Raw genomic sequence first — 12,110 nt, forward strand, 5'->3', positions numbered from 1 at the left:
TTTTCTCTTCCAGACGTGACACGCTTTTTTTTTTAAATGCTCCCAGACTGTAATCACTGGCAAGTAACACTGCTGCTATTTACATTAGCTCCCTCGCTGATAGCTAAAGTGTAGCGTAGCCATCACTGTTGATTGTTTATGAAGTCTTAATAATATAGCAGGCGTCGCTGTAATATCAGTCAACAAAGTGCTTGGTCCACGTGGTCAGTGGTTCATAACAAACCTCTCTGTTCTAGCCTACAAACTGCACTGGAAAGGCGGTAGCTGGTGGTCTGGAGATGTTTGGACTACAAATCGTCGATATAAGACTGCAACTACACTCAGCCCCGTGGGTTCCCCTTCTCTTAGTATCCCATGATTCCTTGGTGTCTGTGACCTCGCGGAGCACGGGAAGAAGAAGCCGAGCTCGGTCACGCTGTATGCAGGAGGTGGTGCTGCTGGCTGGTTAACTATTGCTCACTTGTACATCATGGCTGCTTCGAAGCCAGTCGAGCCGCAGTCTGGGACTGGACTACCCCGGTGGCAGCTGGCCCTGTTAGTGGGGGCTCCCATAGTACTCGGAGTCGGGGCGGTCTACCTATGGAACCGCAGCAGGACGAAGGAAAAGAAGGGGACCGGGGAGCGGAAAACACCTGAAGGCAGCGCCAGCCCCGTGCAGGGCCAGGACGGCGAATCTCGATCCGGCCGAGAGCAGGAGAGCATGGTGACGCTTCTGCCGCCCTCATTTCACTCTTATCACATTAGCATGATGGGTGTCCGTGCAGTGGGTACACTCTTCTGACTAACCGTGTCATTGCCATAAAAATACAGTCAAGGACATCGGACGTTACCGCCTCTAAGCAGCTGCTCTACCTCCGCAGTGCAAGGCCGGCAGCAGCCGGTCCACTGGAGCCAGATTAGCTTATGCTAATCGCTAGAGAGCTAGCACTCAAGCTAACAGTAGCTAGGTCAGCATGCCTGGCTGCAAATGTTTGCGTCAAAAGACTTGAAAAACGTCCGTATCTGACGCCAAAATTCCCGATGCTGAGCGGTAAAATAGATATCAACCACATGATAATAATAATTACCCGAAATGAGGTTTGAGTTTTGTAACTAATGTTTAGCTGGCTAAGGCTGCTTTCCCAGAAAGTGACGTTGGGCGGGGATGGTTCGAGTCTGTTTTAGGTAGAGACAGTGTAGCAGCCAAAGGTGACTGTCACCTCATTTACTCTCCACTGTCATGCATAATGTCCTCAGTGATGGGCTGTATTTGCTAAACAGTGTAATGAAGCCAGTGCGTTTTAAATAGATGTTAAACATTTTCGGTTTACTTTCTGTTACATGTACATCTTACTAAAGTTTTTACATGATCTTAAAACGGTGTGACACACATGGGTAGGACAATTCTAACTGAAATGGATGAAAGACCAACGTTTTATTAGGTAGATACAGAAGTTTCTGTTCTTAGTTCAGGAAAATCATCAGGACCTTAATAAAACACATGTTAAACTCTTTTGTTTTTGTAAAGTAGGATTTTATTTACTTGAGCGAGAAATTCATTTTTGTTTATGAAATAGACGTAAATAACCAAAAAATGCACATATTTCTGTTAAGTATGCCTGTAAGCCATTCCTGGTTATGTGTATAATCAACCCTGATGTCTTTTTTGTGGTCATACTAAATATTAACTTTCGTACAAACTCTGTTTTTGCCTTACATACTTTGCTGCCACATATTTCCCAGTATAATATTAAGAAATTATGAGTGGCTCAAGACATGGCACAGGACCTACTGTGCCTTTCCAAAGGCCTCTAAAATGATCACACTAATTGCTCTCGACACAGTGTAAAAGTGTAGATAAGAGTTCTGTATTTATTCTAGCGAAAGGAAGCATCCAGGGTGAAATTACCAAGACTCTGCATGCTACTGAGGTTTTGGGTGAAATTAATTGCGTGTACTTAAAGTTTTTGGTTGTATGCTGGTGTTATGTAGAGTGGGGGAAAAGCATTTGTGCATGCAGTGCATAATCAGGCATTCAGTGTGCCCTTGGTGTCAATAATTACTGCAGCAGCTCACCAATTTGTTCGGCAAACCTCAGACTGTCGGTCAGTTGTTGCGTAGTTGTCATAAATTTTTTTTGTTTCCTTGGTCACGTTTCCAGTTTATTGGACAAATCAATAATTGTCCTTCTCTCTCTTTGTTTTTTCATTTAGAGTCCTTTGGATCGGGCCCAAGCATCTAAGAACAAAGGCAACAAGTACTTCAAAGCTGGAAAGTATGAAAACGCCATACAGTGCTACACAGAGGCCATTGCTCTGTGCCCCACAGAGCAGAAGTCGGATTTGTCAACGTTTTACCAGAACAGAGCTGCAGCCTACGAACAGCAGGTTGGCACAACCTCCTGTAAACTATGCAGAAGTTGTTGTAGAGTTTAAAAATAATTAAAGGCACATTTTCAGAAGCATAATGTGTACACTGAGCTCCAGCTACCCCAGTTTAAGTGTTATTACTGTTCTCAGTTAGATATTGTCCCCAGAGATGTTCACTAGGTTAAGCTGGTTGGGTTGGACCTAAAATGGCTTTAGTTAAAAAGTCCTGCTGTTCTCACACCCTGATGGCATGCTAAATGAAACAAACTGTGGTTTCTGTCGGCTCCTGCAGAAGCAAACGGTTCGTGTTCTTTGGACAAGATTGTGTTTGAGTCTTAACTTTCCTCTTTTATATTTGAGGATTTACCGCACAAAGTATCTCATTTTGTCTCAGCGAGAGGTTAAAGTGATCTCTCATTGAGACACAGCAGGGATGTTTCAAATTAAAACTTAACTGAACCTTTGATTTCAGATGAAGTGGACAGAGGTGGTACAGGATTGCAGTAAGGCTGTTGAGCTGAATCCACGCTATGTGAAGGCTCTGTTCAGGAGGGCTAAAGCTCTGGAGAGACTAGAAAACAGGAAGGAGTGTCTAGAGGGTGAGATGTTTTTATAAAAATGTTTGTTCCAAGTTTAACTTTTGACGTGCAACTCTCATTGACAGTCTGCTGCGTTTTTCTCCTGTGATCTCCAGATGTCACAGCGGTGTGTATTCTCGAGGCCTTCCAGAACCAACAGAGCATGCTGCTAGCAGACAAGGTGCTAAAGCAGCTTGGGAAAGAGAAGGCCAAAGACAAGTACAAGGTGTTTGTTCACTTTCAGATAGAGCTGGGCGATATGAGATTTTTTTTCATATCACGATATGTTTTTTTCATTTCAGGTGATAACGATATCTATCACGATATAAGCCAAATAACTATATTTGTAAGATTTAAATGTGCCGTTGCTCACAAGTAAAATGTGAAATAATCAGCAGCTTGTTTTTATTTAAATATTTATTTCCCATAATAAGTTCAACAGGGTAGATGTACTTAAGGAACATGAGACTTTTTCAGATAAATAAAGGCAAATATTGCAAACTACACAAAAGGCAGCCGCTAAAGCGTTTAAGTTTCAAAATAGAACAAACGAAACAGACTAAATTGTCAATTCCACTTAGAAACAAAATATTAATTCTAAAAATAAATCTTAGTTTGTTTTACAGAAGAACAGACAAAACTGACTAACTTTTGTCAATATCAAATAAACTGAGAACTAAAAGGAAATTCTCAATCTCTCCTTGTTGTATAGCTGAGCTTTTCAAACAGTTTTAACAGTTACTTTAGTCTGACAAAAGCCGAATGACGAATTAGCGCTTCCAGTCAGAGACTGAGGCTACGTCCACACGTACACGGGTATTTTTGAAAACTGAGATTTTCCGTTTTCGTTTTAAAAAATAATCCCGTCCACACATAAAGGCAGAAATGAAGGCAAACGCTGCTATGAACATGCCAAAGCAGCAGGTGGCGCTAGATTCCTAACCGTGCAGAAATGTTGGCCAATCAGAAGTCTAGAAGCCTCGGTGGGAAAAAGTAAACAAAGCTGGGGCATAGAAGCAGAACCGAGTCGTATGTGTGGAGGGACAGTAACTGTGTGTATATGTAAGCATTTAAACACTGCAGAGAGTAGAATTAACAGTAACAGTATTGTAGAAATTCATTTCACCGAAACAATAACGTGGCGCACAGTGTGACGCATGCACCAGTTTATTGTATTTCCAGACTTGCTTTCGGCACAATTTACAGTGCACGCTACTCTGTTTTTAGTCAGACTTGAAATAGCCGAAATACCTTCACACTACGGAACTTCTATGGCTCTTCCGTTCGACAATCTCTCCGGCATTGGAACCATCATCTGTTTTCTCTTCGGTCACGCTCGGTTGATTTTTCTAGTCGGCACACTCATTTCCTCCATTACCCGCTGGCTGCTTCCCAAACAAACACACGTGCGGCTTGGCACTTGTGCTGTATGTAACAAGTCACGCGACGTGACGCTGCGGCTGTGATTGGTTCGGCTCTGCGCTACTTAATTTGGATTGGCTGACCTTTTTTTTTTTTTTTTTTTTTTTTTTTGAGGACAAGAGCGGCGAGGTCTATCGCGATAGCTTAATTTCTCTATCGAGTAAAAGTTATATCGCGATACATATCGTTATCGTTCTATCGCCCAGCTCTACTTTCAGACACTTTTAGTTTTCTTTGCCTTTATCTTCACATTGAACTTTTTTTTTCTTTTTCCCAAAAACATTTTGTTGCAGAACCGTGAGCCAATGATGCCTTCGCCTCAGTTCATCAAGTCGTACTTTAGCTCCTTCACTGATGACATAATCTCCCAGCCTCTGCAGAAGGGGGAGAAGAAAGACGAAGACAAGGATAAGGAGGGCGAGGCAGCAGAGGTCTCAGAGAGGTTGGCATATCTTCTTAATCCAAACTTTTTTCATAACCTACGGTTTCTGTTGTTACAGAACAATGTAAAGAATCTGTAGCACTGTGTTTATTTATGGCACCATTCTTGAGAAGAATAATTCAAATCTAACCTGCATGTTGTCGCACGTATTTAGACTAACGAAAGCAGGCAGGCTTAATTAGACTAAAGTTGTCATGGTATGCTAATTTAAAAACTGGTGGTGTGTGCTCATTAGGAGACATTTCTGTAGGTAATAGTTTTCCCTATATGCTTAGCTCTGGGTACCTGAAGGCAAAACAGTACATGGAGGAGGAAAATTATGACAAAATCATCAGCGAATGCACCAAGGAGATCGAGTCAGGAGGAAGATACACCGCTGAGGCGCTGCTGCTGCGCGCCACCTTCTACCTTCTGATTGGAAACTCTACTGCTGCTCAGCCCGACTTGGATCGGGTCATCAACATGCAGGACGCCAACGTGAAGGTACAGACGATTTATTATTGGGGTATTTTGGTTGTTTGTGTGGAAAGACTAAAAAGTCAAATAACGGTCTCGGGTAATTTTATTGTACTTCTTGCAGAATTTTGCCTGACAAGCTAGGTTTTAGCCAGAAGATGAATAGGCTTACCAAGTTGTGACTTTGGGAGCATGCCTGTTTTTTAGATCACATAATTTGTAAGCTCCAAAAACCATTTCTTTACAGGAGTCTTAAAAAGCCTTCTGTACTCTTATCTGAACTTTACAGCTGAGGGCCAATGCGCTGATCAAGCGTGGAAGCATGTACATGCAGCAGCAGCAGCCAATGCTCTCTACACAGGATTTCAACATGGCCGCAGAGATCGACACGCGGAACCCTGATGTGTATCATCACAGGGGGCAGGTACGAGTGAGGGTAAACTAGTAACCTGCTGTTGATTTGGTGTAATAACTGTTAACATCCAGTTATGCATGTATTCTCTCTCAGCTGAAGATCCTGCTCGACCAGGTGGATGAGGCAGTGGTAGACTTTGATCAGTGCATCCTGCTCAGGCCTGACTCTGCTCTGGCGCAGGCACAGAAGTGCTTTGCCCTTGTAAGTAACCAGATAAAGGCAAAGTTAAAAGCAGTGCAGCTCTTCATATGTAACAATGCACAGGTTCAACTACTATCTGAAACTATTCAAAAATCACAGAAGGTAAGATTGTTGGAGAGATCAGTCCACATCAGCACTGATTCAGAACCGGCACACACCAGCAGGGTGTAGGCAGAACTCCACAGGTCACCCTGCAGTCCCAAAGTGATGGTGACAAAATAAAAGGGACAACAAGACAGTGCAGGGTTCCTTAAGCCTTTAGACGGTGTGTCTGAGTAATCTACATATATAATATTATAAAGCAGCGGCCCCCAACCACCGGTCCGTGGCCTGGTCGTTTGGTACCGGACCGTGAGAGTTGAGGCTCGGGTGTGAAAGTTATGGTTTTCAGGGCTTTTATCGTTAACCCGGTTTCCCTGGGTCTAATCTCGTGTTGTAGTTGTGCGTCTTATTTTGAAAGAAATATTTACATATCACCATAGCGACCAGAGTACATTAAGGGGCAGAGAGGAGGATGTTACTCTCAGTGTTGTTGGTGCGTTTTAGGAGGACGCTGCTAATAAAGTTACACAATTACACAGTGAAGTCACGTTTATTATTATTGTAGTATTATTATCGTATCATCTTATTTTGTTGTATTTATCCGCAACAGCTTAAAGGTCTGGCATTAAACCGTCCGTGGCACAAAAGGTTGGGGAGCGCTGATATAAAGTCACAATAGAAGAGAGAATTTTAGGGTAACTTTTCCAAAATAGCAGGAATGGCTAACGGTATGAGGAGACCTGGAAGATATGCCAGAAGTCTTTGAAAGTTTGGATGCAAGTCATGTTTGAGATAAAGCCTGAAAAACCTGCTCTCTGGTCCTCAAGCATATCCCACTTTTCACTGATCACTTTCAGTTTCCTCTTAATGGTCTGAGCATCCCAGTTCCTGCTGTCTGTAACTGCCTGATTTTGCCTTAAATGTTTAATTATTTCTATTCATTATATGATCATATGGTGATTTTTGTCTGTGCCATTTATCATTTTCATTTGACTCTTCTGTCCTTCAGTACAGACAAGCATATACTGGAAGTAATATTTCACAAATACAGACAGCCATGGATGGCTTTGAAGATGTTATCCGGAGGTTTCCAAAATGTGCAGAGGGCTACGCTCTCTACGCTCAGGTATGCTCGGCTGGAGATGGATATAAACAAAATGTGACAGGCTGTAGTGTTACATTAACACATGAAATAGAAATACCGTGTGTTTCTGTTCTGTTTTAATACTTGTTTGCAGTCTTCTCTTTCTCTGTGATAGCTTATTGTAACAAAACTGCTTATCTTGATTTGGCCAACTCCTCATGATATGTATTCAAAATAGCCATAAATCCTTAACATTTCCCACATTTGCTTGGAAATGTGGTTAATATGTGCACTGATTTATTTTTAGTAATTTTGTGAAAGCATTATAATCCTGTTGGGATGGGAAAGTGTCGCTTTCATGCCTGGTGGGCACGTTTTTACCAGTCCTCCTGTGTACTTCTCAGGCTTTGACTGATCAGCAGCAATTTGGAAAAGCCGATGAAATGTACGACAAGTGTATTGAACTGGAACCAGACAATGCTACAACATATGTCCACAAGGGGTAAGGGTTTCTCCCCTGTTATGTGGCTATATTGATCCATATAATGTCTCTGATTTGTTTGTGTAAATGTGACATGTTGTTTGCTCTGTCTGCAGTTTGTTGCAGCTTCAGTGGAAACAGGATCTCGACTTGGGTCTCGACCTCATCAGTAAGGCAATTGAGATCGACAACAAATGTGATTTTGCCTATGAAACCATGGGAACCATTGAAGTTCAAAGGTGAGTCACACAGTATGTGAGTGTTTGTTCCCAGGGATGATTTCTCTGCTGCTTTGTAATGTTTTCACTTGTACAAAGATAAAAATGGTAGCATGCTGGTATTTCTGTCAGGATGTTTTTAGGAGTCCCATAGTGTGCATTTTTCTTCTTTATAAAACACTAAATGAGAGAAAGCAGTCAGCTGCTGCGCTTTGTGCTTTTGTGTTGCCCCTAAAGGAATATATTTGTACCATTTTGAACAGACTGGTTGAAGTGTTACAAACATCATGTTTGCGGTTTAAGGATCTGATTCTTACTTCAGGTGTGACAGGTTCCTGGGTCTGGATGAGCCCTTGTTAATGTTAGGAAAAGGAGGAATAGGAAATATTGTAATCCTGTAACCAGTCTGTCTCAATCTAGACTTGCCCGTGGTGGGAGGCTGTGGGCTGGGGTGGGCATCTTAGTATTCCCTCAACTTGCTCCCTGTAAATTGGGGCTTTTCACGATTGACAAGAGGTTTTTTTTGTTTTTTTTCCCCCTGCACCTTTGGGTCAGGGAACGGGTGCTGACTGTCCTCTGCACTCGCCTAAACAACAGTTCAGCGTATCGGGAGCGCCTCAATGCTGAAGCTGCTGTACTGAGCTGTGGTCACAAGGTGTTTGGCGCCTGTCGTGGGCTGTCTGGCCCGTTGCTAGGAGCCATTCGATCTGTATACAGCCGTTGCAAGAGCTTGGTATGCTTAGCCGACAATAAGTCGAACTCATTCTTGGTGGGTGTTACTCTACCACGACTGCACTTTGTCACTGATTCTGTTCATGATCTTATGGACAGAATTTCTAGGTGTAGCCAAGTGAAGGAAGGCTTCTGCTTGGGCGGTCTCAGAATCTCATCTCTGCTTTTCTTAGATGATGTGGTTCTGTTGGCTTTAGCAGGTGGTGGCCTCCACCTCGCACTGCAGCAGTTCACAGCCAAGTGTGAAGCTGCAGCTCCACACTCGGCTTAGTGATCTTACATTATGGGACTCTTTTGGGAGTAAGATGATGCCTCCAAGAACTTAAAACTCTGATGACTGCTATGGAAACACAGTCCCTGGGAAAAAATTCCTGTGGTGGTAAAAATGATCAAATCTACACATTTTTCAAGTGCTTGGTATAACTGGAGTGTTTTCTTTTTACAGGGGCAATCTTGACAAGGCGATCGAGATGTTCAACAAAGCAATTAACCTAGCGAAGTCAGAGATGGAGATGGCCCACTTGTACTCGTTATGTGACGCCGCCTACGCCCAGACAGAAGTGGCGAGGAAGTACGGGCTGAAACCTCCGACTCTGTAACCGTTTTGCCAATGGATCGCCAATCTCAGTCTTCATTGTTGAATCTAACTGTGTTAAAAGTGCAACTGTCTGACTTCACTTTGATTTGTTAAAAAATAAATACTGGATGATATGGGGGGGAATTTGAAAAAAAGGACAAACCCTGAATATATACTGTTTACGTCACACTGAAGGGGATTATTTTCATGGAAACCAGATTTGTACTCAAAGTCAAACCGAGGCTATGAGCCTGGTCTCTGGTAGACTCAGTGGTTTATCAGGATGTGGGGTGGCTGGGGTGGGGGGTGGATTTTAACCAACACCGCCCTTTATGCTGACACTTAATTCCACAATGGCGTCATTGTCTTTTTTTTTTATGGCTCAGAATGAAAATAAAGGTTGTCATTTATGGAGGGAAAGTGTAGATGAGTGAGACGTATACGTGTCAGAAGATGTAGAGAGAATTGAAATGTTCAGTCTGTTGAACCCACAAGGGTTTGGAGACACTTTTAAATCGACAGACAATACTGTGAGAGCTTTATAGTTCCAATGGACTGTTCACTTGTTACTTGATGCTGATCTAAAGTGTTTGTGTCCACCTACTCCCATATTGTAACATACAGTATCAGTTCTGAATGCAAGATTAAAATTATAGTCAAATGTACAATGTCTGTATTGAAATGCTGGAGTTGATCCCAGGATACAAGCCTACAGAGTTTAGGCAAAGTTTTTTTTTCTTTCGTTTTAAATGGTGGGATTGCCTGTTTGCTTTTTTATATACTTCGTGCAGCATGTTCACTTTATAAATTAATGTAAATGCAATGCTCGTGCTGTCTTGAACACTAGGAAAACCCTTTTTGAGGCTTTTGTTTTTTTGCAGAACACTGATTAGACAAACTTAGCCAACTTTGTTTTTAGTTTTTTTTTCTTCTTTTTTTAAAAGAAGTTGCCTCTTGTGTCAGAAGGGTATTTAGTGGTTTTTCCCCAGCTCATGTAAATTGGGAAACCTGATTCTTTTTATAGTTTCTGTGATTTTTTTTTCTTCTTCATGCTACATTTCCTTTTACTTTTGACTGAATACTTAACACGTTGGTTTAATTCTAATTTGCTTTTTTCATCTCTCCTTTTCAAACAACCCGAGCCTTATTGTCTCCAGCCTATGCAGCTCTGAGAATCTCTTGGTACGGTGTGTGGTTTGGTTCTCAAGTAGCATCTGTGCACCACTGATGATTGTACGTCTGGAGCATTTTAAAAAAAAATGCAACAAAAAGCTCCCGTTCTCTGTGACATTCATTAGTCTCACCCCCAGTACACTATCATTGCATGTGTGGTGATGCCAAGGAACCAAATCATGCATTTTGAGCTGCAGCTGGTGAGACGGACTCCAACTAAAACCATATTTACTTAACCTTCAGAACATGGATGTGAACTAGATTTTGGCTGTTTGATATCACTGACATTCTGCATCTACCATACGTGTGGTGACCAAAGTGAAAGAATGAGTCCTAATAAAGTTATAATTCTTGGAATGAGTTTTACATCTGATCATTTCTGTTCACCCGGATTGTGCAGCACATTGTTTTTAAACCCCTGTAGTTAGAAACTAAATTTCGTTCTGATTATCTGAAACTTTGATAGAATTTTACAGTTTTTCTGATTTTCTTGCTAAGTAGCACACGTAAGTATTAAAGATATGTCTATTGAACAGACTATAGAGTCATTTCATAGTATTTCCTAAAAGGCCTCACAGCTGACCTTCCCAGATTTGTTTAATAGGAATTGTGCAAACTTTCCTGTGAGGGATTTTATGAAGACAGAGCTGTTTTTAGATCTTTTTCTGAGGGGCCATTTTAAAATTGCTAATCTATTAAAACACTTAAGCGTGACCTTTCAGATGCTTTAGGGTAAAGCTCTGGCACCATAAATATGAATGTGGACTCTTGGGACTGCTGCTCCATGACGAAGTTGAAACCCCTAAAATATTTGGATGTCTGACCACTGACAGCAGCTCCTGGATATCAGGACATCCTACTGATATTACATTGGATTGATAAAAAACATCACTGTGATATTTCCCCAGACAAGAAATACAATTTAACATTTCATTAAGAGCAACTTTCTGTTATTATTCGAGTCAAAATGTGTGATGGTGTTTGCTCTCTGTGCAGAAATGTTTTAGGAACAGCTGTTTGGGAGGTAAGGATATAACAGTGAAGTAGTTTAATACTGACTTATGTTACAAACTCTGTATTAAATTTTCTATATTTCTTTATTGTGTAAAGCTGTGACAGCAACTTTGACAGTTTGCCAAGGATCTGGCTCCAGGTGTTGCAGATGCTGGCAAGAAAAAATATATATCTGTGAATGCATTGCTACTAAAATGAAAAGATGGGCAGCAGAATAAATAATATTTAACTATTAGTTCATTAGAAAAAAGAAATATTCATGTCGTCTGGTCTATATGTATTTGGGCATGACACAATTTTTGTAATTTTGTCTTGAAAATAGGTTTTATTTGCTTTGTTATTTGTTATAGAATAACAAGAGAACAGGCCTCACTTTTCCATGAAACAGAACCTAAGTCGACTGTACAATTACTGCTAATCCTCTGGCAATGGCTTTAATTTACAAACATTTCAAACAAGTCTTGATTGTTCAATTTAAAATCAGCTGTTGTGGTGCACACAAGGAAAACTATTTAAAAAACATGTTTACATTTATAACAATACTTACAACTATAATGCATATGCAAAGACTACCACACAAAATCTAAAAAACAAACTTAAGTTTCCATTTATGATTATCTGAAGTTAGGAAAATTTACATTCAAATAAAAATAACTGTCATTCACACGATCAGAGCCAAATGTATAACCTATTTGCATCGATTGCATATGTTTATGTTTTAAGTGAGATATAAAGAATTTCTGACTCCTGACTTTAGTGATGTGTCCCACACTTTCTCACACAAACACAAACTTTGACCCACGTTTAGGATCGTGTCACTGTGTGTAAATTGTTTCTTCATCACACAGGAAGGTTGTTGGGATTAAACTCTGAGGTCAGCACATGTTGATGATGTTTTCTGTTTTTCTCTGTTTGTTGATCAATTAT

General features: G+C 41.1%; 1 protein-coding gene across 1 annotated transcript; it reads left to right on the forward strand.

Moving 5' to 3' along the window:
• The first annotated feature begins 346 nt into the window (after positions 1–346).
• On the forward strand, positions 347–10,526 carry tomm70a (translocase of outer mitochondrial membrane 70 homolog A). Its single transcript, XM_082506904.1, has 12 exons — positions 347–703; positions 2,193–2,366; positions 2,821–2,947; positions 3,043–3,152; positions 4,642–4,790; positions 5,066–5,273; positions 5,536–5,670; positions 5,755–5,862; positions 6,914–7,030; positions 7,393–7,490; positions 7,586–7,708; positions 8,865–10,526. Exons 1-12 carry the CDS (start codon positions 470–472, stop codon positions 9,016–9,018), a joined length of 1,737 nt encoding a protein of 578 aa, XP_082363030.1. The 5' UTR covers positions 347–469; the 3' UTR covers positions 9,019–10,526.
• The last annotated feature ends 1,584 nt before the right edge of the window (positions 10,527–12,110 follow it).

Source organism: Aulonocara stuartgranti, assembly GCF_965226115.1.
Source record: "Aulonocara stuartgranti genome assembly, chromosome: 15".
Classification (NCBI taxonomy): Eukaryota; Metazoa; Chordata; class Actinopteri; order Cichliformes; family Cichlidae; genus Aulonocara; species Aulonocara stuartgranti.

Coding starts and splice junctions, on each gene's coding strand:
- tomm70a (XM_082506904.1), top strand. CDS start 470: ATGGCTGCTTCGAAGCCAGTCGAGCCGCAGTCTGGGACTGGACTACCC. Junction 2,948..3,042: donor CAGGAAGGAGTGTCTAGAGG/GTGAGATGTTTT, acceptor TGTGATCTCCAG/ATGTCACAGCGGTGTGTATT. Junction 5,863..6,913: donor CACAGAAGTGCTTTGCCCTT/GTAAGTAACCAG, acceptor TCTGTCCTTCAG/TACAGACAAGCATATACTGG.